This window comes from Sciurus carolinensis, chromosome 14, assembly GCF_902686445.1.
Source record: "Sciurus carolinensis chromosome 14, mSciCar1.2, whole genome shotgun sequence".
Lineage (NCBI taxonomy): Eukaryota > Metazoa > Chordata > Mammalia > Rodentia > Sciuridae > Sciurus > Sciurus carolinensis.
The window spans coordinates 27,429,207-27,456,126 of NC_062226.1; the positions used below are offsets into that span (position 1 = coordinate 27,429,207).

Consider the following 26,920-nt stretch of genomic DNA (forward strand, 5'->3'; position numbering starts at 1 on the left):
TATATGGCTAATACATATCTAAGCAGTACTAAAGATTTAGAAGGATAGACTCCAGCAGATCTAGTATGCATTATTTTACTGACCTGTTCTATAATAAAATGACTAGGATCCTGGAAGGCTCATTGAACAATAGGTTTTGGTAAATGAGGAGATTTACATTCCAGCCTTAAAGATGCCAATGGCCTACTGCATTCTATCACATAACAGGCTTATATCTGGTTAACTAAATTTCCTACCAGATTTCTAATTTGAACTAATATCTTATTATTAAATACAAACAGAATAGCTTTGTACTTGCATTATAGCAATAATGGACTTTACACTGTACCACCATGGAAGACACTTAAAATACAATGTGAGGCAGAAGTGGCAGACTTCATCACTGAATTAATTAATGGAAAAGGCATGTGAGCATAGGAAGGAAATGTAAGGGAAGACAGAAAATGAACACAGCCTGGTATGTTGGGACAACAAAGTTGGGAGTGAGTTTATTTCAGTTATTTCTTGTCTGACCATTGAAAATAATTTTTGAAAAGTCACAAATCACCATTTAACTCAGCAATGCTGCCTCAAAAGAGCAAAAACCTAAGTGTTTAACTATGTGGGCCATAATAATACATTTATATAAATATATGTAGCATGTATTTTATACAAATATAATTCAAGTAATTTGACAATGCAATATATATATGTATATGTACATACATACACATATTTATTTATTTATTTATACATACATACATACATACATACATACATACTTGAACAGGGTCTCAGTAAGTTGCTGAGGTTGGCCTGAAACTTGCAACCCTCCTACCTCAGACTCCCTGAGTCATTGGGATTATAGGTGTGTACCACCACACCAAGCCTCAAAAGTATTTATAGAGAAATAGATACTTGAAAGTTATGCAGCACTGTTTTTCATACATTTTTAGCTTTTGATAAGACTATAGGATACTAGGTTTAATTTTTTTTTTAACTGTTCTTTTTCATTTTAATGACAACTTTTTAAAGAAGTTAAGCACGTGAGCTGGGAACATGGCTTGATGGCAGAGCACATGCCTGACATACTTGAGGCTCTAGGTTCTATCTCCAGAACCATGAGAGGGAGGAAAGAAAGAAGGAAGAAAGGAAGGAAAAAGAAGAGAAGAGGAAGGACAAGAAAGGAAAAGAAAAATGTTAAGGATGAAAGTTGTTTTTAAATATTTAACTCTTCTGAAGTATTTTCTCAGGTTTGAAGATAAACTAGATTTTATTTACAGCGATTTTAGAAAAACGTGACAGCAATGGCAAGCAAACACTTTAGATTAATCCTAAAATAGCTGTGAATCCTATATTAGAATTGCTTATGAAAAAATAGTAACCATGCCAATAACTGCAGAGCACTCAATGTGACCGTCAACTTCTCAACCTGAATTGTCAACTTATTTCTTTCAGAGTCCAAGATGGAATCAATTTGCACAATATAAAAGGCACTAACTAAAGCACTTTGTTGTCAGTGCTGCTAAACCCACTGCTTCATCTGAATTCAGTGAACACCATTTCCATCCTCACCCTTTTTCATTTAGAAAAGAGGTCAGCAGGTGCCACAGAGTTCAATTTTATAAATACTTTCCCAGGATAATACTCAATAAAAGAATAATAGCCTTATCTCTGATGGCCTTCTGGGACACAGGCCAGTACTAAGCAGATCCTGTACTAAATACGTTTAAGGAAAAAGATCTTTACAATGTGTTAGTGTAACAACCATAAGAATCATTTTGCTGTTTCCTGATCAAACAGCTGATGAACAGAGGAGGAAGAACATTAAAACGGTAAAGACAAATATTTTACAACTGTTTTTCTTCTCATGTTTATCAGCTAATGCATTTTCAGTGAACATTTTAAAGGTGGTATTTACTTTTTTACAGTGGAAATATAAACAACACTTTGCACAAGAGGTTTAGACATAAAAAATAAGAGATAAAGTTTTCCTTCAGATGCAAAAGTTAGGTAAAAACCATACTTGAGTAATGACAAGTGAAAAACTAAAAAACAAGGGCTTATCTAAAGCACACTGCAGGCAATCCAGGTAATTTAGCCAATGTTATTCAAAGGCTATCAAAATGAGAGATCTTAGGAACCCAATTTGGGTATACAAACACTTATCATGGCAAATGGTTGCTAGGATCTTCAGAATGTTTAAATACTACAATTTTTCAAATGGCTTATAATATTTAATTATTTATTCTCTAGCTCAATATCAAGTAGATCAACTCTCCTAAGAGGTACATTTCTATCACTACACTCCAAAACTTATAGATTCAGAAGGAAAAAAAAAAAAGTAGTACTTTCATGGTCTTACAAGCAATCATTGGCATATTTAGAAATAGAATTCTTTACTCTTAAGTCACTATGCTTCTTTTGTGTCATTCTTAATAATCAAAATCAAACAAATATTAAGTAATTTCTTGGGAAAACAAATAATAAAAACATGTTCCACAAATACTTCAAAAACAATATGTTTGAAGAAAAATTACTTTCATCACTTATTCTCCTCCTCTATATTTTCTATCCTGGTTAATGGTTTCACTTTCCATGAAATCCCCAAGGTGATTTCATACAAGTCACATGTTCTCTTTTTTACCTATCATCTTCTCATACCATTCAAGGTGCTCAAGATACCAAGTCCTGTCAATCACACCTTCCTATGTAATCTCAAATCTTCTTGAGCTGAGAAGGTCAGTTTAAATTCACTCCCCAGAGGGTTTCTTGTCTCCCTCTGCACACAACCTTCAGAATGCAGATCCCTTCTGTTATAGCCCTACCCTCAGGATAAAGTGTACACTCCTTAGATTCAAGGTCTCCTAAAGCAGGATTCTACCTAAAACTCCAGCTTCACCTCAACACAATGAACTATTTAGAATCAATTCTGTTTATCAGGCTTCCAGACTTCATAACATGCTATTCTTTCTGCTCGTTTTGTCCTTCTTAGCCCAGTATCCGAGTGCTAAAGTTTAAGCAGAAATTCTACAGAGTACTCAAACTTCACTTTCTCTGCCAAGCTTTCTCTGACCCACCCAACAAAGCTATTTGCCACTTCGCTCTCTTATAAAACATAGCGTATTATTTTGCACTTTGCTTTTGTTTACTTATCATCTCCATTTTTAGAGTATGTTCTTGGAGAACTGGGACCTTGTTGTGGTTTTGAAATATCTGGGACTCCATCTACTGGTATCTAAGTAACACCCAAAGCCTTCTATTTAATAAAACAGACATCCTGATTAGAGGGGAAAAATTAAATAACTGTTAAAAGTCTCCTATATTTTGGTGTTGCATGTAACATATAATTTTCATATGCTTTCTACTGTTCATAAAAAATATACTATTTAAAAGGGTTTTACAACTTTGTTATTATGACATTCTGTGCTAGGCAATGCTTGGTTATAGGGGGGCTTTCCTGTGCCCCCCTATAGGGGGCATTAATTCACTTGGCAAATATGTATGTATAGTACATATGTGTCACTAGAGTCTGACAGGTCTCTATTCACTAGATTACCCTTGCCCACTTATGACAACCAAATATCTCTCTAAACATTGCTAAATGTCTTTGGGCAGGCAAAAGCACTCTTAGTTATTAACCAATGGTTTAAAACATCAAATTACTTGAAATAAAGACATATAATCAAGAGTTGATGTATTGGGGGATATTTTTGGGGCTGTAAAATTATGTTTAATTTGCTATCACATGTGTATAATACATTAAAATTAAGCAAAAAAATATAGTCCTTGAAATATGATGGGGAAATTTGCAGTGAGTAGCAAAAAAAAATCTCAATGCAGATCAGTTTTCATTATGAAAAACAAATTCTACTGCTTTGTGATGTCCAATGAATTTAATCTCTCATTCTCTAATTGGAAAAGTATATATATTTACATGCCGGAAGAACAGGAGGCACTTTTCCTAATTTCAATTCCTAGTAACCCGAAAAATCTAGACATATTTGTAATTTCCAAGAAGCTCCATCTATTAGCCAGCTGAGGTATGACATCACCTGTTAACCACTAGTGGCACATCCTAGGCACACCATAAATATTTGCCAAGTGAATTAATTTTGAACATGTATGTGCAAGACTTCTACCAGGTATTATGGAGAACAAGGAGAAAAAGTCTGACTTTACTATACTTCAAGCTCCTTGAATGTAGGACTGTACTTTGTATCTTTGGCACATCCTTAATGGGTACTAATTGTTAGATGAAGGAATCAGTTTAAATTCTATATCAATGTGTAAGCATCTCCCTCTAACCCCACTTTCTTTGACCTGGAGGCAATTAAATTAATTACTACAACTGATAATATTGTTTTTAAATATATTTTTTAGATGTTGAGAGACCTTTTATTTTATTTATTTATTTATATGTGGTGCTGAGAATCAAAACCAGTGCCTCGTACATGCTAGGCAAGTGCTCTACCACTGAACCACAACCCCAACCCCAACTGATCATACTGTTCATTTATAAATGTTATCAAGTCCAAGCTTTTGACTGACTGTGCCAAAAAAAATTCCTACTAACTCTGTGGTTTAAGTTATACTATTACTGACTGGTAAGAAAAAAGGCAATATACTGATTTTCTACCAATATTGACTCTAAGCCTAATAAGTGGATAATGATAACCAAAAGTCTTATTAGTATTCACAAACGGCAATTTTTATCTGAATGGATCATATAGTTTGTCAAAGTTTTAAATGGCAAAAGCAGTGATCATTAAGAAAGCACCAAACTGCACAGCCATACAACAAGTGAACACGGGCTGGGCACAGTGGCACATGCTTATAATCCCAGTCCCTTGGGAGTCTGGGGCAGGAGGATCATGAATTCGAAGCCCACCTCAGTGACTCAGCAAGGCACTAAGCAACTCAGCAAGACCCTATCTCTAGATAAAATATTTTAAAAGGCTGGGGATGTGGCTCAGTAGTTAGGCACTCCTGGGTTCAGTTCCTGGTTCTAAATCAAACAAAAAATCCAAAAGAAAGGTGAATGTGCTTCAAATGGCAGTTCATAAACCTCTCAGAATTCTATAAAATACAGTACATTAAAGAAGCACTCTCAAGTGGTACTGCTTTTTCACACGCTATAAATGGGATGCAAACAAAAGGAAAATAAGATGTCTGCTACAGTTAACCATGGTGCTGGGAAGACAAAATATATATTATAAAACAGTCTGGCAAGAGTAATGGAAAAGATAATAGAATCTCATAAGAAGCATCCGCACCAACTGAGAACATGCAGTCATCCTCTAACTCACAGGTTATGTGCATTTATTTCTAAATCGCTGGTTAGTATTTGGATAGCAAATGGAAAAGAATAAAACAACATGCAAAGCCTCTGGTGCAGTGCTGGTACATAGTAGGCACCAATAAATGATACGTTGAAACAATACCCAGGGCTTAAATTATCTAAGACTCAGATGCCCATTCAGAATAATGGGGACTATGGGCCAGAGATGGTGGGCCTGCACCAGAACTAGAGAGGGGAGAGAGAAAGATGCTGGAACAGGCACGGCTCCCCTTCCATCATCACCTGTCATGGCATGGTTGGGATGAGACGAAAACTGCATACAAAGCCAAAGTCAGCTTCAGAAGGAGGGGGATTCGTTTTTCCCCCTACAATATATGCACCATTTGGGGTTTCAAAATTAATGATTAAATAAAGGAGAAAAGAAAACTGTTCATTAGAAATTGGAGGGAAAGAAAGTGAGAGTGAGATGGCATTCATGCCCTGCTGAAAATAAGAGCGCAGACCGGGAGCTCTTAGCAGATGGTTTCAATTTTCTCGGTAGGGCATAAGGTTAGGAAAAGAGGATGAACAAGAGGGCTTAAGGGAAGAAAAGGTATGAATAATCACTTGGAGAGTATGTGTAAGAGAGATAAATGAGTGAATAAGATGAATTATTTAGAGATGAATAAAAAGAACTGATTTCACAGCAATTCTGGTTAGATTGAAGCTAAACAATTTACCTGCTGGGGGCAACTCACATGGATACAGAATGGAGCATAAAACGTGTTGAGAGAATGAGAAATTATTAAGTGCCAATAGAGATGAATAGGGAAATCCAGTCTTTCAGAAAACATTTATGGATATCTACTATGTAAGCTCTTATATTAGGGCCTGGATATTCAGAGATGAATACAGCATGATCCTACCCCTTGAAAATTTATCAATGACTGCAGGAAGACGAGAAAGAACTGAAAAAATTGATACTGAGTCCTTATGGTACCTGACAACTTTAATTTTTTAAAGAATATTTTACAATTATTTTCTTTTCTAGCATCATGTATATATTATTCATGTCTTATATGAATCATGAACCATAATGACAAAATGGACATTTGTGACCTACCACCCAACTCACAGCCTAAACTGTATAACTTCATATTCATCTAAATTCTTCTGCCCGCTTTCAAAGCTCTTTGTATAAGGCAAGTTCTCCAGAAAAGTAATTTAATTTCCAGGTATTTCTTTGGAACTCTATTTCAGTCAGACATACTTGACAAAGGCTTTCCAAAACTCTATCCAAGAAGCAAGTCCATTTTCTTGTCAAAGAAACAAAGATTTGAGGAAATATTTTACTTGCCTAATAAATGCATTTCTTTTAAATATTGCTATAGGACCCAAGAGCTTCCCCTTATAAAATTTTCAATAATTTCTAAAGATAATAAAAGTTCATGTGAACGGATGTTGGTAAGTGCTAAAAAGTACTTTGAAATGTTGTCATGGAAACTTAAAATTCTTTGAAAAGGATTTATATTGTATTTTCATTGTGGTAAGAAAGAAACTTATTATTTTACACTGCATTTTAAAATCAGGTTTAGAATTAGCATATAACAAGTTACCACCTCACCCAGGATCCATTTTTTTAAATTATGGTAAATACACATAAGATCTGGTGTCTTAACCATTTGCAATGGTATGGTTTAGTACATTATATACACTCACATTGTTGTGCAACTCTAATTTACCCAATACACAGTGACTTCCTACTCTACCCTCCCCATAGCTTCTGGCAACTGCCACCCTACTTTCTGCCCCCATGAATTTGTCTATGCTAGGGCCCTCATATCTGTGGAATCCTACAGTATTTGTCCTTTTGTGAATGGCTTATTTCCCTTAGTATAATGTCGTCAAGTGTCATCCATGTTGCAGTATATGGCTGGGTTCTCTTCATTTTTAAGGCTAAATATTTAACTGCATGGGTGTACCACATTTTATTTATCTGTCCATGGACATTTAGGCTGCTTCTACCTCTTGGCTGTTTTTGAATAATGCTGCAATGAACATATTTGTGCACATATTTTCTTGAGGATTCTGTTTTTTATTCTTCTGTAAATATACCCAGAAGTGGGACTACTGGATCATATTAGTTCTATTTAAAATTTTTTAAGGAACTTCTATACTGTTTACCATAATAGCTATACCATTTTCATTACCACCAACTATAAACAAGGATTCCAATTTTGCTATAGCCTCATCAACACTTTTTTTTTTTTTTTTTCAAGTGGTAAATCTTCATATGGCCTGAATATTAACCTCTTAAAAGATGTATTATTTGCAAATGCTTTCTCCCATTCCGTGGGTTGACTTTTCACTGTTCATTTTGTCCTTTAATGTGTAGAAGTTTTTAATTTTGATACTGCAACTTTTCTAGTTTTCTCTTGCTTCCTGTGTTTCTGGTATCATTTAGTGCCATTCAAGAAATGATGACATTCAATGCCATTAAGTTTTCCCCTATGTTTTCTTCTAAGAGTTTTATAGCTATAGCTCTTATGTTTAGGCTCTTCATGGACTTCTAATTATTCTTTCTTACAGATTTGAAAATTTCCCACTTATACCTGAATCATCCCTTAAAGACACTCCTCTGATATTAATAATTGAGACTTTGTATATTTTATGTATTCTCTAACAGAAATATAACTGTAAGACGTGGATAATAGATACCAATAAAAATTACCAGTTCCTTTTGAATCAACTTGTACTTCAAATGATGGAAAAGTTATAAATATTGGGGGAGGAGGGCATAGTTAATGCAAAAAGCAGAGAAAGAAATCTCTCAGTGATAAAGATCATATTGGAACTAAATTTTACCAGGTCCAGTTTTAAGTCATCAATCCAAAGAAACAGCAGAGGTTTTTCAGAGAAATTCAAAAATTCCAACTTAGGTTTTTTTCCTAAAATAAGACATATAGGCCCCACACCACAAGCTCCCTCTCCATTTGAACTGTACAGCTTTTCTACTTGCCTTTCTGAAGTTACCATCCTCTCCTATGTGCTTCTTGATGCTGCCATCATTTTTTATACTGAACTTACTGACTTATTTTATACACAGCAACTCCCAAACCTAAGGCTGCTTTTGTAGCTGGGCACTGATTTAAGAAGTCTGTTTTCTGAAATAATGTTTATTGATTAAAACTTCTTGAACATTTACTTTATGCAACACAGTTGTGGGAAATGCAAAGCTGAAAAACCCATGAGGAGCATTTTCTTAAACTAGACCTAAATAAACCACACTGAGGATCAGTTTCATTTGGGAGGACACTGGCCTGTGGACAACACGTGCCAACAGGAAGGCATGGGTCATCTCTCCTAAAGGGACCATTGAGCAGGCCACATAACTGAGCTGGAGCTAGCTCTTTGACCCTCTCGATGACAGCTCAGCTTCAAGATGCCAAGGCTCACATCCAGTGGGCTTGAGGGGACATGTTGAAAGAAGACATGCTTATGATTAGATCAGAGCTTTGATTGCCAGTATAAGACATAGAGACTTTTGTTTTTCACCACTGATAATTTCTGAGCAATGGGTTAGTGTTGATTAAAACTCTAAGAACATTCACATGAGAGCAGTATGTAAACGAGTTAAAACTAGAGAAAAAGTGGAGGCAGTAAGACTATTACATTACAATAGCAGAATAACAGCAAGAGTAGCAGCCAAGACCATTTTTTAGCAACTTGTTATTTTCCATACAATGCTGTAAGTATTCTTTCTCCACGTATTGACTTGTCATGAAAATCCTAATGAGGTACATTAGGTATATACATTATCCCTGCATCACAGATGGGGAAATTGAGGTACAGAGAGGTAAAGCAACTTGCCCAGAGTCTCACAACTATTAAGAAGAAGGAGCAACAGTTGAACCCAAACAATCTGACACCAGAGCTCATACTCTTAACCATCAACTACACCAACTATCAGGTAGACATGTCTACTCCTACTATCCAAGAGTTGGAAAAACCCTTCAGGAAAAACTCAGACTTCCCTAAGAAATCTGATAATGATAAAGCTGGTAGATCTAGTAAAAGGTTTAGCAAGGCAAACATGTGGGGCTATAATGTGGGAATTGAAAATGAGATCTTGAACTGTAGTTGGCACCTCTTGATTCAGTGCCTATCACAGGTCGAGTATTATTCATGCATCATCTCATTTAACCTTCATAATCTATGAGGGAGGTACTATTTTTAATTTACATTTTTTTTTTTTTTTCAGATGAGGAAGTCTAGGTTCAGAAGAAGCTCTCTCTCATTTCAGAGCCAATTAGTGACTGAATCAGAATTGGAATCCAGATTCGAATCAATAGCGTGCAGTGCCCCTTCTACCTACCATTTTATGCCCAGGGCAGGGAGTGGTAGCCCAGAGAAGACCAGCATCCCATCCCACCCCATCTATTAGATGCAGGAGTCAGGCTGACTTGTGCATAGTTATAGCCCCAGGCTTTTTCTCCACCCAACTGAAAGTTCCACCAGATGAATACAAGTCAGTTCTTGTTCCAAGGAACCAGAAGCAGCCTTGGATTTGGGAAGGGCTGAGGAGTACTAAACACAAAACAAAACATGAAACTCCAGGAAGCTCAAAAACATGGGCTTGCAGGGCCAGCAGCCTATAGCCCTCCAAAGTGTTTTAAACAAAAATTCTCCGAAGATAACTGAAACAAGCTGTTTGGAGTTGAGGTTAACACATTCCGAGATAAGAATCTCAAGGGAAGAGAGTGGATTACATGAAACTGACTCTTCTGGTTTTCTCAGCTAATTCCCACACATTTAACCTCAAAGTTCCTCAAAACTATTCTTACAAATACTATGACTATGACATAGTGTTAAATTTAAAAAAGCAGAACACAAAGTTATATGTATACTAACACACTGAAAAAGAACTGATGGAAGAATTTTGATTTTTATTTTATACTTTTGCCTGAATTTTTCAAATTTCCCTTAACATGTGCATATATTACACTGTTAATCACAGGTTAAAAAATACACACACATATACATACACACAAACTAAAATACTTTTAATCAACACTTGTCAAGAAAGGAAAACACCCAAATTTTACAGAGTAGTCTAGGAATTCCCAAATACTCATCAGGTTATATCAAAATCATCTGAAGCATTTATTAAAAAATACAAATTTCCAGAACCCAAAGACCTACTCAGAATTTCCACAGGAAGGGTCCAAGAATCTAGTTTTATTTTTGTTTGAGTAAAGGTGTGAGATAATCTATGGTATGAGCAGTTTTTGTTTTCTTGTTTTTTTCTTTTTCTTTTTTGAGATGGAATCTTGTTTTGTTGCTCAAGTAACCTGGAACTCAGCTCACATGAGCCTCTGGCCTCAGCTTCCCAATAGCTGGGACTACAGGCATACAACACAGAGTCCAGTGAATCTAGACTTTTAATAAGCTCCCTAGGTTGACTCTAATATTTTTAAATAAGGAAATCCAAAATTACTTCAATTCTCTTTTTCTTTTGAAGGTTCTTTGATCACTTATTTAATGTTAGGACAAATTCACATAGGTATATAAACACATAATATTTAACAGAAAGATAGATAACTAGAATATAGATGTGTATGGCCTAAAATCTCACCATTCGTCTCTGCAAACTTCTGGACATCACTCAAGGTTTTCAATTCTTGTCTTGGACATGCTGCTACACACAGTGCTACAGACTTAATCTTCCGGTTTATCAAGTCCAGATTGCAAGGATCCAAAAAGAATACATACCTAAAGCATGGAGAAAAAAACTGAGATATTATTTCACAAAACACATTCTATTTCATTGTATTTGATGAAGCCTAAAAGCAAAGAACATTTATTCCATACCCTTCTACCATAAACATTTCACAAACCTAATCATAATTATGTAATCTTTAGAAAATAACTACTTATAATGTTAACAGTGGGAATGGGGTAATTGAAGGACAAAGTTTTCAGACTATATTTTTCTAATAGTAACATTTTTGTCATGTGTACATATAGGTTTCATCATCAGAAATTATCTATTTAATGGTCTCATTGTCAAACTTGTACCAAAAGTTATTGGAATATCCCAATACTGCCATATGACATGCATTATAGTTTTTATGTAAGCTGTAAATTAATTTAATTTTAATTATTAAAATTAATATATTTATATGAATATATTTATATGAATTAACATATACGGAATTGATATATAAAGTTGAATGGAAACAAGAAAAATACACCAACATTTCAGTCGTCTCTAGCTGATTTTGATTTTCTTTTCAGAATTATTTCTAGAAAGAATGCAAATTACTTTTGAATGGAGATAATGGCAATAAATACTATTTATTTAAAAAATCCATTACAGATAGAAAAAAATAATCCTTCGATCCTAAATTATTCCTTCTGGATCCTGGATATTTGTATTTTTAAAAAGAGAAGTTTATATAAATCACAGGGCAACAGATAATTTTAATGTGATGAAGCAGAAGAAATGACAAAGACTGCAGATGTTATCTCTTGCCCAAAGAGAAAGTGAGGCCCCAATACTCTTAGCGGAGAGAAGCAAAGGGTGATGCTATGGAGGGAGGAAGGGAGCTAAAGGAGGAACGCTTGAGTTAAGAACCTCCATCCCCGGGCTCAGTTTTATTGAGTCCTTGGAAAGTCTTATAAAATCACATCATCTGTCATGTCTTTACCACAATGTGACTCAAATCTGCAACTGACAATGTAACCAAATGTAAGGATTAGGCTATCACCTCTCAGCCTTTTGGCTATGATCAAGTGAAGAATAAGGCAAAAAAAACTGAAAAGCAAAAAGAGTAAAGTCAATGCATGTGCAAAGATAGACACTATAAAAGAATACCAGGGGAAAAAAATTAAGTAGAAAAAAAGGGCCGAGGGAACCAGAGAGGCCTTTGCACACTTCGGTGCAGTGAGGGGACCAGGAACCCTCACTGGAACAGGAAGGGCAGGTAGAAGCTATAGTACAAAGTACCAAACCAAACAACAATAAAAAGTCACCCTCTTTAGCGACTCCAAAATCACTGATGTTCTAGATAGATAAAAAGAATGCAGAGAAGCCAAGAAAGGGATGTGGTTTAGAAGTGGAATTCGTGGACAGTTTCCATGGCTAATGACGGAAGGCAGTAAGGCATAGAGAGAACTGTTTCTGGCATCCTTAGGGTAGAAAAACACATTGCCTTACTAATTCTCCCTCCATCTGTCCTTTGCACCTCATCGAGCATGTCCAGGCCTGGGACTGGTACTATGAACTACACAAAACCAGAATCTGAACAGGGAATACACAGGTCCTTGTGGAGGGTTCTAAAACCTTTGAATCGATGACCATTGCTACCACCAGCACCACTATTAATACCATTAACAATAACTGTAATGGCAGCCAAATTGACTGTGTACTTACTGTGTACCACACGCTGCATTGAACCCTTTACAAGTATCAACGATTTTATCCTGACAATCCTGTGGTGTCTTGGGAGGTGGAAGTTGGGGTGGACCCAGGGTGGGGGAGAGGAGCTACGAGCAAAGTTCTAAGTGATGAGGAATGCCCTGAGAAGTGTCTGGAAATATCACATGACTATAGAAAAACAGGCTTAAAGAAAAGGGAAAGGCCAGAGGCTGCCAGGGCTTTGCAGCTGGGCGGAGACTCTCAGTGACACCCTCCTGAGAACACACTGTCTGATTGTCCTCAGAGGTTCTGCCTCCTCCACCACCAAAAGTGCCCCCACTTGTATTTATGTTGAACCCTAAAACACATCCCTTCCATTTTCACTAGTGACCGAGGAGCAGCCTCACAACATGCTTTAGTCAGATCAACCTGAACTTGCTTTCTGTTCTCTCTCTTATGATGGGATCTTGCTAGCCTTTAACTTGTGATCTTCCTGCCTCAGTTTCCCAAGGAGCTGGGATAACAGTCACTAACCACTGTGCCTAGCTTTTGGTTTTCTCTTTTAATAGCTCTTTGACTTTGGGAAACATATTTATCCTTCTAAGCCTCAGTTTCCTTTTCTGTAAAACTGCACATCAACTATTTCATAGTTTGCTGTAATGTTATTGATAATATATATAAAGTACCCAACATATACATATGCGCTGTGATTCCTATCATTAAGAAAACTACTTGCCTTTCACAAATTTTACATTTGATAGCAAGGCACTACATTCAACACTTTCTGATATGAACATAAAACAGGATTATAATACTAATATTTAGTTTTCATTTGGAGTATTACTAAGACTGGTAACTGTTAGGTTATTAGTCTTAATGAGAACTAAGTAGGTCTCTAGAACAGGTCCAGCACAAGGAAATAAGAACAGGAGAATGAGGGGAATTCCACAATGACTATATAGCACTGTAACACTAACAATGCACTTTTTTTTGGTACTAGCAAATGAACCAAGGGGTTCTAAGCCACTGAGCCATATTCATAGTCCACAGTAAGTGGAAAATTCTACAAATAGTTCGTTAAGTTTTAAATAACTTTTACTATAGTATATTGTTATAACTTCTATTATTATTATTAGTTATTATTTTAATCTCTACACATGCCTAATTTATATTGTATGATAGATACATATGCATAGGAAAGAACATCATATTCATATAGGGTTCAATAGTGCCTGTAGTTTTGGGAATCTGCCTAATATCTTAGAATGTATCCCCTGAAGATAAGGAAGGACTGCTGAGTGTAACTAAAAACTATGAATCACTGGTTTTCAATTGAGAAGGTAAGAATCATAGGTTAAAAAGCCACAAAACATTCTACAAAGATTTCTCAAAACCCAGTCTAGTTTCATTCCCACCAGGCAAATGGTGGGGACAGGGATGGGCATGTGAATTTTGCAAAAAAGGTTCTCAGACGACATTGATGACACACTTTGGCCTCTCTGCCCCATCCCTTCAAGACAGCAAACCAGTGTCACAGGTAATTTATAAATCTAAGTTAAAAGGAAGTTTTTCACTGCTATTCTTAATGGTTCTTTTACTAGCCTTATTAAAAACTTAATAATAGCTTTGTTGAAGTTTCACATCCTTTAGAGGAACTGCAATAAACAAAATACCAAAAGTGGGAATGAAAGCAAGATGGGAAGCAATATTAGAGGAAAATACTCCAGACACTAAACGGCCTAGGCACCTGCAGACTTTGGCACATACAACACACACACAGCACAATCACGTGATACAGAGAATGCAAAGGAATTGCAAAACACCCTAAGCAAGCTTTGAACTGAAAAGTTAGAGAGAAGTAGAGAAAAAATGCTCAGACCAAAGTGTAAAGCAAACATTAAAGAGGGCAGCAAGTAAAGCATGTAAACACTTATTACAGTGGAGGTGGACTACTAGCATTGTTTTGGGGAGATAGAAAATAAATTCACTTTAAATTGATAATTTTGAAATACAAGAACAAATTATGTCCTAAAGGCAGGAAAAGAAGAAATGTCTAAGTAAAACATTCTGTCCACACAATGAACAAGAACACAGATGTACTCTGAGATGAAACAAAGCAAAGGAGACAAGGGAGGGACTCAGAAGCTCAGGAAAAGGGACAAGGGACTTCTGAAAGTCACCTGTGTGCACAGCAAGAAGGTGAAAGTGAATGATGCCAGAGAGGGCTCAAAGCTAGCTTAAAGCTGGATTTTGCATTTACTTTCTTCACTGAAGATCAAAGAAGGTACAGAAGACCTACCAAGAATTCACTGCGTCACAAAGCGTCTTAGGCTCCGTCCTTACAATAACCTAATCCAACAAGTGGGGATTTAGAAGTCAGGCAGCTAACATAAGGCCACATTAGTTGACCCCTGGGGAGACTGATTCCCAAGTACTACTCTTTCCAATTCAAAGTAGAAAGTGAGAATATATGTAATGGAGAGTGATCTGGGGCTGATTAAATCAGGTTACTCTTCTGGGATCTCCAAACACACAGTCCCACCTGGACAAGATGCAGGGCTCTGCTCTTGTGATAAGATGATATCATGTGATATCATAATATAATAAGATGGTATCATGTGATATAAGATGATATCATGTAATAATAAGATGATATCATGTGATATCTTATCACATGATGATACTCATGTGATAAGAACTAAACAGGATGACATGAAAGGAAAACCTCCCATTCGTTTGATAAACATTACTAAGTGTTTACTCCTGCAGTAAGGCCTTTTGATAAAAAAATTCATAGAACACAGTTTTTGAATGCAAGTAACTTACAGCCTAGAGAGGAAGAGACAAAAATATAACTAATCGTTTCAAAACCACATGATGCATGCCAAGGTTGAGATGGCAGTGGAAAGCGTGTAGCTCTGCATGGATGGTAACGGGTTAGAGGAAGCATTAAGAAGGAGGAGGCAGTATCTTAGCTACATTTTGAAACTGAGCAGGAATTTTCCAGACAGATGGGGAAGGGAGCACTCCAGGCAAAGGAAACTGCATGCCTAAAAGCAGAGAAGCATGAAAGAGCATATTTAAGGAACTGCAAATAATCTGATAAGGTCGACTATAGGATGAGGCATCAAAGAGCTGTGCGCCAAGGAGAAGCAGGAAGCCAAGAGGTCACCACCCTCAGACTCTGGAGGATCTTACAGCTCCACCCCTCGGGGCAACATGCACTCAAATGGCCCCGGCACAGTGATGCCCTGGTAAACCAAGCCCCTTGGGTTGAAGGCCAGGGTGGGAATGGCTGGGGCACAGCAGCACTGCTCCAGAGATGAGCCTTTGCCATTAAACTGCCTCCTGCTGCCATGGCAACTCTCTGCGGCAAGGCTTTTTGGAGCAAGAGGTGGCAAGCAGATACTGGGTCTGCTGGTCGCCTCCTGCCGAATTTGGCTGCTCTCCTCTCTAATCAGGACAGAAGCACTGCAGCACGGAAGCTAGAGGGCTGGGTGAAAAGCCCTCCATTGCCTTCTGCTTTAGTGATTCCTGATGCGTGTCTTTCCCAAAGGGGAATAAAAATGGAGTCTGATCATTTTTCCAATTATTACCTCATATCAATTTACAATTTACAGCCCCTTTCTACAGAGTGTGCTGCTGTCATGAATCACATGAAAGGAAAAGCACCACAGCCTAGCAGAGGCTTCTGCTATTACTAACTAGAGGTTACAGAGAGCCCCGAGGAGCTATACTCCACCCACGGAAGATTCTGCACAGAGGAGGCCTCTTATTTTCCTGGGGGTGGGAGATGCCAGCAAGGCAAGTCCAGTCATCTCTGGGGTGGGACCCGAATGCCCAAGAAGAACCGTGTTATAATAGGAGAGAGTTCTTTGCAGGGCCAGCACACCACAGTCGATGAAACCCAACTAAGCTAGTCCAACTAACTGCAACACATAATTAACTTAAATCCTCTTGGCCCCCAACTTTCAGGAACAAAGCTAAGAAATGAGTTGAGAGCGGCAATTTGTCTTCAAAATAGTAACTGCAGGGGTTGAGGGTGTAGCTCAGTGGTAGAGTGCTGGCCTAACATGCAGGAGGCCTTAGGTCCATCCACAGCACCAAAACAAAACTAAACTAGAAGCCAACAAATCTATAACTCCAGATGGTGGCAGAGGGAGTTGTACAATGTTCACAGTACCCCCAGCCTGCATGAAGCTATGGTCTGAAGGTTTGTCCCCTCAAACCCACACAGTGAAATTTAGTTGTTGCTGTGATGGTATTAAGTGGTGAGACCTTTAAGGGGTACTGCCCTCATGAATGGACTAATACATTATCTGGAGAGTGATTACTAATTATAGGAGTGGGCTACTGAGGAAAACTGGAAGTTTGGTCCTCTTGTGAGTGAGTGAGAAAGAGAGAATGTTCTGAATGAACATTCATTCTCTCTTTCTCAATCACTATGAGATGGCGTTCTATCATTTTATGATGCAGCAAGAAGACCCTCATCAGTGTAGCACCTTGATCTTGGACTTTCCAGTCTCCAGAACTGTGACTCAAATAAATTCTATTGCTTATAATTGACCCAGGCTCTGGCATTCCATTATAGCAGTAGAAAATGAACTAAAACAGACCAGAAAACAGAAAGAAAGGAGACCTGTGGTAACTGGAAAGCCTGACCTATTTAGGCTGAAGACAGGGATGTCCCACATCTTCACCTGCCTCCCCAATCCTGAAGAAAAGGCAGAAATATCCTGAGAAAGATGTACCACAGTTACAAATGCTAAGAATGAACCTCATCAATCCCCAAAGAAGCAACTGCAGCTAACTGGCACCACAGCCTCCTTCGCCAGCACTTCTCTGGCCCTTGATTTACAGACAACTGCTAAGAAGAAAGACCTTCATAGTCCCTTCTCATAGTTCAGAGCATCAACTGAAAACAAGTTCAAGTAACAGAGGACATCCAAGGATCAGACTGAGAAGGCAACACTCAGAGGATATTTGTCTCTCTGACCTTAACTCCCACTGGTCTCCCCTAGTCCCCTTTCTAGTCCTCAGACTATTTGGCACACACCTTGGAGCCTTTGCACCATCTGTCTGGAATTTTCCTTCTCTAGAAAGCAACAAGGCTAGTCCCTCACTTCTTTGAAGTTTTCATCCAAAACTCATCTTCTCATTGAAGACTTTGTTGGCCACCCTGTCTAAAAGGCCAGCCCTTTACTCTGATGCGCCTTCTCCATCTTCCCTGTTTTATTCATTTCTCCTCAGCCCTTTCATTCACACACTGATTTATTTGTTTATCATCTGTCTCCATCAAAAAACTATCAGCTCCAGAAGGGCAGGGATATTTGACTACTAATCACTATATCTTTATTGCCTAAAATAATGCTTGGTACAATGAAGGAGCTCCATAATTATTTACTGAATTAATTGATAGATGGTGATTGTACAAGATTTTGTCAAGTGAAGTCGAGGTCAAGAGAAAAATGGTAAAAAGATATTTTAGGTAGAGAGAAACACTCTCTTTTATTCAACAGAAATTTATTAAACACCTACTCTGCCAGATAGATGATTAAGTAAGAACTAGAGATAGAATGATAAAGATCACAAGCAAGCCTCTTACTTCCCAGCATTCACAGTCCAGAAGTGAGGGAAACAGCTGCAACTCTGGACAGCAGAGGAGGACCCGGATGGGTCTCATGAATGGAGAATAGACGTCCACAGAAGAAGTATCTAAAGCCAGGAAGTACAGAGTGATAAGAGTTAGCCAGGAATGGAGGAAAGGGGATGAGCAGGAGGGAACGAGCCCACTAGGGCATAAAGTGAGAGGAAGCATGGCTCAGCTGAGATTATAAGGTCAGCATGACTGATATACACACCATGATGGAGACATGGTGGCTGGACAGGAGCTGAAGCGAGGCTGTCTAGGGCCTTCCAAGTGCTATTAATGGAGTTAACGAGTTTGGAGTCCATGCTAAAGGCCCTGAGAAGCTGTGGGGAGTTTATTAGCTGCAATACACAGAATGACTTAAAGGTGAACAAGACACAAAGCAAGGAGACTAGTCAGGAGGTTTCAGGATTTCCACCAAGAAATGACGCCTTGAACTAGGGTAGAAATGGTAACAAGCAGGAACAGATTTTAAACAATTTAGGCACAATTAAAAAAATACTTGATGACTAATATATGTAGAGGAAATGGAAAAATTGAGGATGATTCTTAGTATTAATTCAGACCAGGGTGGCTGGGGGATTCTGGTTTGGGATCCTGGTTTGGGATTTGGGGATTGAAACAAAACAAAACAAAACAAAAAAAGATGGGGGCTTTTCCTAGAAAGGATAAAGATGTGAAGTATCTGTAGAGCATCTGAGTGGACCTAAAAAGTTAAAGTATCCGAGCAGAGAACCCTGGACAAGGGCAGAGATTTGGGACCGATAAGCACATAAATGGTAACTTACACCTAGAAGCAGAAGAGGTCACCAAAGCGAGTGTGTAGTTGAGATTCCTAATCTGTGACCCTCCTAAAATCGTAAGCAATTTCACAAGTATTTTCCTCCATAATTCACAGTTTTGAACCAACTGTCAGTGGCACAGAAAGAGATGAAAAGTAAGACCCCCTCACACATACAAATCAAAAAAAGGAGCCAAAGATATACCACCATAAAAAGACAAAGGCATGAACTGTAAAAGCATAGGAGAAAAATGATTCTTCTATTTAGCTGTAAAGTTGGTCTCCTTATATTGAGGGAGAAATCACTGCCAGAATAAAAACCAGGAATCACTAATGGTAAGTTGTGTTTCTCATACTAAGCGGAGAAAAGAAAATTAAAAAAACACCTTTTAAAAACATTTCACAAGAGCTGCAAGAAAAAAAAAAACTTTTTCTATTTAGCCATATTAACTGGAAGAACACCTCCAAAAACAAGTTCAATGTCAATACTACATAATCAGAAGTATTCTCAAAATCAACTTTTCTAGCAATCATACGGAGAAATAGTATGTGTCATGAGATGAGGGCAAGAAAGTCCATTTTCTCTTTAGTTTAACAAGTTTATTGAGGTATAATTAACATACCGTAAACTTTGCCTTTATCAACTGTGCAATTCAATGTTTTAAGTGTATTTTATTGAGATTTTCACTAAAATCTAATTTTAGAGTATTTTCATCACTCCAAAAGAAATTATTTATTAGCAGTCACATTCTCCTATATCTCTTCTCTCTCAACTCTACACAATTATCAATCAACACTTCTTCCCCTACAAATTTGCTTCTTCTAGACATTTCATGAGTGGAATCAGACAGTATGTGATTTTTGTAGCTGCATTCATTTATTTAGCCTAACACTTTCAAGGTTCTTCATGCTATTGTAAATACCAGTTCTTCATTCCTTTTTATGGCTGAATAATATTCAGTTCTGTAGATATACCAGAAATGTTTTGTTTATTCATTCATCAGTTGATGCACATGTGTGCTGTTTTTCCTTTTAGGCTATTATGAATAATTCCATCAACATTTTCATGGGCAGGTCTTTGTGTGAACATATTTTTAATTATTTTGGGTAGACACCAAGGAGTGGACTGCTAGATTACATGGTAATTCCATGTTTAATATTTTTTAAAAAATGGCCAGACTGTTTACCCTGAGCAGCTGCACCTTCTATATTTCCAGCAGCAATGTATGGGGGCTCCAATTTCTCCATATCTTTGTCAAAACTTGACACCGTATTTTTCCATTACAGCCAGCTGTTCTAGTGGATGTGAGAGGCAACCCACTGTGGTTTTGATTGGTATTTTTTTGATGTTATGGTTTGGCTATGAATTGTCTACCAAAAGCGCATGTGTTGAAGGCTTGGTCCTCCAGTACAGTACTGTTTGGAGGTGCCATTTTTGGGAAGTTATTTGGTTATGAGGGCTCTGACCTCATCAACTGATTAATCCGCTGAGGGATTCATAGCTGAATGGAAATTGAGAAGTGGCAGAAACTGTGGGTGGTAGGTCCTAGTTGAAGGGAGTGGGTCCTTCAGGCCATATCCTTGTTCCCAGCCCTTCCTCCTGCCACTGCTTCCCAGCTCCTATGAGATGAATGGCTTCTACCAGAGGCTCCTGCTGCCATGATGTTCTGCCTTGCCTCAGGACCCAAAGCATGGAGTCAGCCAGTCACAGACTGAAACCAGGAGCCAAAAATAAATCTTTCCTCCTCTAAATTGACTTTCTCAGGTAGTTTGTCACAGTAGCAAAAAGCTGCCTAACATAATGGCTCATGTTACTGAGCCTCTTCTCATGTGCCTATTCATGTACCTAGTCATTCAGGTATCTGTTTAGGGAAAATGTCTATTCAAATCCTTTGTCCTTCACACATTTCTTTTCAATCTTTGTTGAAGGCAGAGTGAGGTAGAGACAGGCACTAAATATTGTCACAATATTATGAAAAAAAAAATATGTTACAGGAAAAAACAAGCGTAAAAGTAAAAAGAAAAGACCACTCAGGAGAAAATACAGGAGTCAAAAGACTAGTGGCAAAAAAGAACATGCAAGTTGGAAAGAGAAACCTGTGGCCAGAATGGTGAGTTCTTGAATTATGTGGATGGTTTTTTTGGTGGCTCAATTAAGGTGATGACAAAGACCATGCTGTGACTATGGATGAAGTGAATCCTGAAAGCCTCCACCGAAAAAATTTAAACTACTTCCCAGGGCTAGAGTGAGAATCAATGAGAAAGATTATGGGCAACGTACATGTGAAGTTGGGTCAAATGGCTGCTTTTCCCCATCTGGCACTGCACATTTATTCCCCAAACACCCTAGGAAGTGGGTACTAGTACTGTTAATATTATAAACAAAGCTCTTTAGTTCAAACATTATTCTTATTTTCTACAATGTAAATTATCCTTTGGCGGTCTACTGGATCTAATCCTATGGATACATCCCCAATAACATGAAAAATTTTACTACTATTACAAAAAAAACTGCAAATACTGTTTTCATTGTGTTGCTTTTATCTTTGTATCAGAGAATCAAATTTTTCATCATCCAAACATGCCAACCTTGGTATTACTTACTTTCTTTATAGCTTTAACAATGTATAAATTATCTCCTCTCTAAAGCAAAGATAAGTATAATATTCATTTCAAAATATTTAATTCATCTGGAATTTAGTTTGCATGGTATGAGCTAGCTTTCTTTGTAATATCATTCAACTTAATATTTTTTGTTAAACACTGATTGCTTCCACAGGTTTTATTTTACTTGGCTTCTCATATATATATTAATCCACTACCAGTTTATTTCTTCTATTTCTATTTTGTTTCCATCATTGCTACTAACCTATGTTTAGGTAGTCTGTGGATGCACTCTGGAAGAAGTTTTAGTTTAGAATGGCTAAACTCCTTTTATTCCTCTCAAAAGTAAACAATTATTAATGGCACAAAGAAAACTATAGATATGTAATCTTTATTCAGTGAGGAATCCTTCACTCCCACATATTTTGTTTGACCAGTACACTAATTGTCAACATTGAAAAATCAAAAGATCCTACAAGTCTTGTGAGCTCCCTCCCAATTCTTCTTCCTACCAACAGATTTCTGGACTCCCCTGAAAACTTGGCATCACAGGCTCCTCTATGTACATGCCAAACCCCAGCCAAAACCAAGTAGCAGCTATCTCCTCTATATAGGGTACACATACAAAGTTCAGAGGTCCAATATTTCCTGTTGTGTTATACCCAGTCCACTTATGCAATTTACAGTGGTTTCTCGATTTTTAACCCCTAGTGACAAACTCACAAGTTTGTCTTTCTGCCTTCAAAATCAGACAATTTCCAGCTAATCTGGCGCTAAACTTCAGTAACTACACTTAGCCTAGACTTCTGTTATAATCTCTTCTGCACTTCTACTGTGGCTCCAAAGTTCGATTTCCTTGTCTTTTAATAAATGTACCTGATTTTAATCCTCTCAAATTATTGTGAGAATAATTTAAAAAGTATTTTTTTCCTCTGAAATTCTTAACTGCTTTTTTACTCTGCATTTTATATTATTGATCAAGTTAAAGTCAACATCCAATTGGGATATTAATTGGTACTGTGTTAAGTCTATAAATTAACTTTGTTAGTACTGTCATCTTTATCAAGACTATTCAACCAGAAATAGATTAAATTTATTATTTGTTCTCTCTTTTTTCTATTAAAGTGTTATAAATCTCTATATTTGGCCACACACACACACACACACACACACACACACAATCTTCTTGGCTTTTATTTTTCAAAAAAAAAACAAGTATTATCTTTTTCCTTTTATTTTTCTGCATAGTGATAAACGACTGAATTTACTTAGATACATGTTTTATAACGTATAATTTAAGCACCTCGTTTCAAGGTGTTTTTATTGCATCTCCTAAACATTCCATGTGATAGTCCCCTGTCATTGGCAAATAGTATTATTTTCTCTATAATGACCTATACACATTCCATTTGTCTCTTTTATAGGATTTGTTGCAACTAGTTATTTGAAACAGCAGTATAAAAAAGGTGACATCCTTGTTTGTTTAATTTGAGGCAAACTATTTCTATTACTCTATAATACTGGTGGCTATCCCTACTAGGAACTCCTTTTGTTCCCTCAAACTTAAAATAAAAATCTATTTTCAACAAAGATGTCAGGATAAATCAAAAGGGAAGATAGCCTTTTCAATAAATACTGCTGAAATAACTGTAATTTTGTATGGGGGTTGGGGAAGAAAATCTTAACTTCCTATTCACACCATATAAAAATTAAATCAAAATAGATCACAGAAAAAACCACACAGGTTAAATAAAAAAAAAAATTCTAGAAAAAAATCTTTGTGAACTTAAAGGCACAGAAAAAAATCTTTGTGAACTTAAAGGCAATGATTTCCTAAATAAAACACAAAAATACGAACCATTGATTAAAATGGATAAATTTGACTCCATCAAAATTACAAACTTTTCCTCTTAATGGCAAAAGATGCATTAAGAGAACAAAAAGGCAAACCACAGATTGGAGAAAGCATTTGCAAAACATATACCTAACAAAAGTCTTATATCCAGATTATATGAAGAACTCTTACAAGTCATTAAAAGAAACCAATTTATTAAAAAATGTGCAAAAGGTATTAATACTAAGGAGATTGATGAATGTCTTGATTAGCGCTCAAAAAGATGCTCAACACCACTGGTCATTAGACGTGAATTGAAAACAATGAGATACCACTACACACCCATCAAAATAGCTAAAAATAAAAAAGACTGATGATACATTTGTTCATGGGGAGGTAGAGCAACCCCTAATCCACCCACTTTCCTAGTGAGAATGCAAAATGGGGCGAACACTCTGGAAAACAGTTTGACAATTTCCTATAAAGTTAAATATACCCTCACAATATGACTCAGCAATCCCAGTCCTAACTATCCACCCAAGAATAATGACATATTTGTTCATAAAAAATCATGTACACGTTTTCAAAGTAGTGTCATTCATGATAGTAAAAAAAAAGTTTTAATATAAAAATTTAAAAAACATGTACAGATAAAAAAAATGTAGTATAGCCATGCAATGGAATACTACCTGGTAATTTAAAAGATCCACCTACTGATGTATTTAAACAGCACAGATAAATCTCATTAACCTTATGCTATGTGAAAAAGGCAGAGACAAAACATTACATACTCTATGATTTCATGACAGTCTAGAAAAAACAAACCTACACTAACAAGAACAGATCAGCGGTTGCCTGGGGGTAAGGATGGAGGCAAGACTGCATACATTTACCAAAATCCAAACTGTATATTTAAAATGGGTGAATTTTATCATATGTAAGTTACACCTTAATAAAACTGCAAAAATAAAATACATAAAGTATCTTCTTGAATGTGCACTTTACAAAATTCAATTTAATCTACAGTCCCAGTGTGTAGTAAGAATTTAACTTTACTTAGAAAGAAGTCCGGACTTTGACCTTAACTTCTGGGAGTTAATCTCTACACCTCTTAGGAGTGTCCTTGTTTACTTGTGGTCTTGGGTCATGGCAGATAGTCTGACAATGTGATTCAGAGTGAGGGCGGGCCACATCAGATAGCATGTAGGGCAGGGGTTGACCACTCTACAAAGACCAACAATGGCATGTACACTGGGAGTTTTGGATCACATGTGGTATCAGATTGACTGGAGGGGCTGGAGGCTAAAGATTGAGTCAGAGGCATAATCAAGTCCCAATAAAAGTGCTGAACACTGGGGCTCAGTTGACCTTTCCTAGTGGCCATAGTCTCTGTGCATTGTTACACATCAGTGCCAGGAAATTAAGGTGCTCCGACTCCACGTTGTTCTATTCTCCAAGAGTGTGAATATTGGAAGCTCTGCGTCTGCACTCTTTTGTTGACTGACTTTAATCTGCATCTTCTTCCTGTACTAAACTCTAAGCAGGAGTATAATGGCTTTTAGTGGGTTCTGTGAGTCTTTCTTTCTGGCAAATTACTGAACCTGAAGGTGGTCCTAAGGAATCCTGAATTTGCAACTAGTGTTAACTATGTGCCTTCTAAATTTTCAGGTGCTCTCGTCTCTTACACCCAGATGAATAAAAATAGGTGATGAATCAAGGAATGTAAAATTCATAGTTAAAGTTGTTAATAATTACCTAAAGTGTATAATAAAGATCAAGATGTACGAGCTTATGTACAATGAAAAAAGCTTTTAAAAATCTTTGCAGGTATCAAGTTAACTTGGAACCAACTGAGGTAGTGAATGAGCATGTAGACCAGCTGTCTAACTTAGATATAGCAAGTATACATTCACTCCTAGTCAGGCAGCACAGAGACATACCAATTGCCCCAGGCTTGCCTACCTACATCCATGTCATCTAATTTTGTAAAGTGGCATTCCACCTCCCTATTTAGAATCAGCAAAACATTTTGGCTGTTGACTTCTGCATTTCTCAACATGTAGACAGACCTTTCGAATTGCTAGCGTAATCCATAGCAGGTATTATCCTAGAAGCAGAATTACAATAGCAAAAGTAACATCTGTACTTTTGTAAGGAGATAAAATTCAAGCTTAAAGAGAAGTGTGGTCACCAAATATAACATCAACAAAAAACATTTTCCAAAGATGTCTCCTTTAAATTTGTCTTCTGAAAATTTAGCTCTCTCTTCTATAACTTCTAACATTTTCCATAGGAGAAAATGAAAGTTTTGAAAAAAAGTTCATAAATAATACATTAAGTTTCAGTTTAGAACATCATAAATGTTACTATTTCTGAATGCTGGTAAATTTGTGGAAGCCCACAAATCCAAGTTCACAGGAGGTATCTATGTAGGCTGTTCTTTCACATATTAAGCTGAACTAGAAGAGGTGGTAAGTTAATGCTGGAATCATAGTGACAGGAGACAGGACAGTGTTTTCCCTTGAAGTAAAGATCAAAATCCTGAAGGGTTTAGAATACCACCATTTGCTCAAAATTGTCCCTAAGTGTGGGAACTAGAGATGAGCTCCTGGGCTGCTCTGAGGAATGTGTAAACTCAAGCACTAGCACACCACATGAATGTACCACTTCTCATCCTCTATGCTTCTACAAACCCCATGCAACAGTCAAGAGCTCCTTCCCATGTGAGCCAGTCTTCACCTGGCTTTAGCTTGGCCTGTAAGAATTCCAACCTATAGACTCAGTTGGCTGTTCCTCAGTCAACAAGAACCAAGCCTGGCCTTCTACTCAGAATTCCATCCTCACCAGAAGGTGGGCTCTGGAGCCACCTGTCAGCCCAATAGTTCTCAGGACCATCCATTCACCAGCTTCGCTCTCATCACGTATGTGTAATCTGAGACCAACTCTGTGTGATTTTTCCCTGACAGGATGCAAGCCCTGCCCTGACCTCAACCTTTTTAACTAGGGCTCTAAAACTGCTTAAAACTGTCTGTCCCTTAGCCCCCAGTCACTGGCTGACCCTTCAATCCTCATGTACAACCTATAATCAAGATGCTGCCCTAAAAAAAGGTCAGCAGGATTCAAGAAGAGTTTTACCAGGTATTGCTGGAGTCAGAAGGCTGACTCCAGAAGACGAGAATGACTCCTAGCTGACAGCAAGGAAACATACCTCGGCCCTATAGTCACCTGGAACAGCACTGTCAACACCTGAAGGAGTCTGGAAGACAATTCATTGCCCAGAGTCATAAGAAAAAATTGCAGCCCCGACAACTGAGCCTATGAAACCTGGACCAAAGAACCAGCTAAGCTGTGCTGTGTTCCTATTTCTGATT

The 26,920-nt window shown here is 37.4% G+C and overlaps 1 protein-coding gene across 2 annotated transcripts in view; it reads right to left on the reverse strand.

Annotated features, from left to right (window-relative positions):
- The window catches only part of Slc44a1 (solute carrier family 44 member 1), a 134,187-nt gene that overhangs the window by 41,168 nt on the left and 66,099 nt on the right, over positions 1-26,920 (reverse strand). For both annotated transcript variants that reach the window (XM_047525647.1, XM_047525646.1), the window contains exon 4: positions 10,896-11,032. In XM_047525647.1, the coding sequence (XP_047381603.1) occupies positions 10,896-11,032 (137 nt within the window). The remainder of the gene's footprint in view (positions 1-10,895; positions 11,033-26,920) is intronic.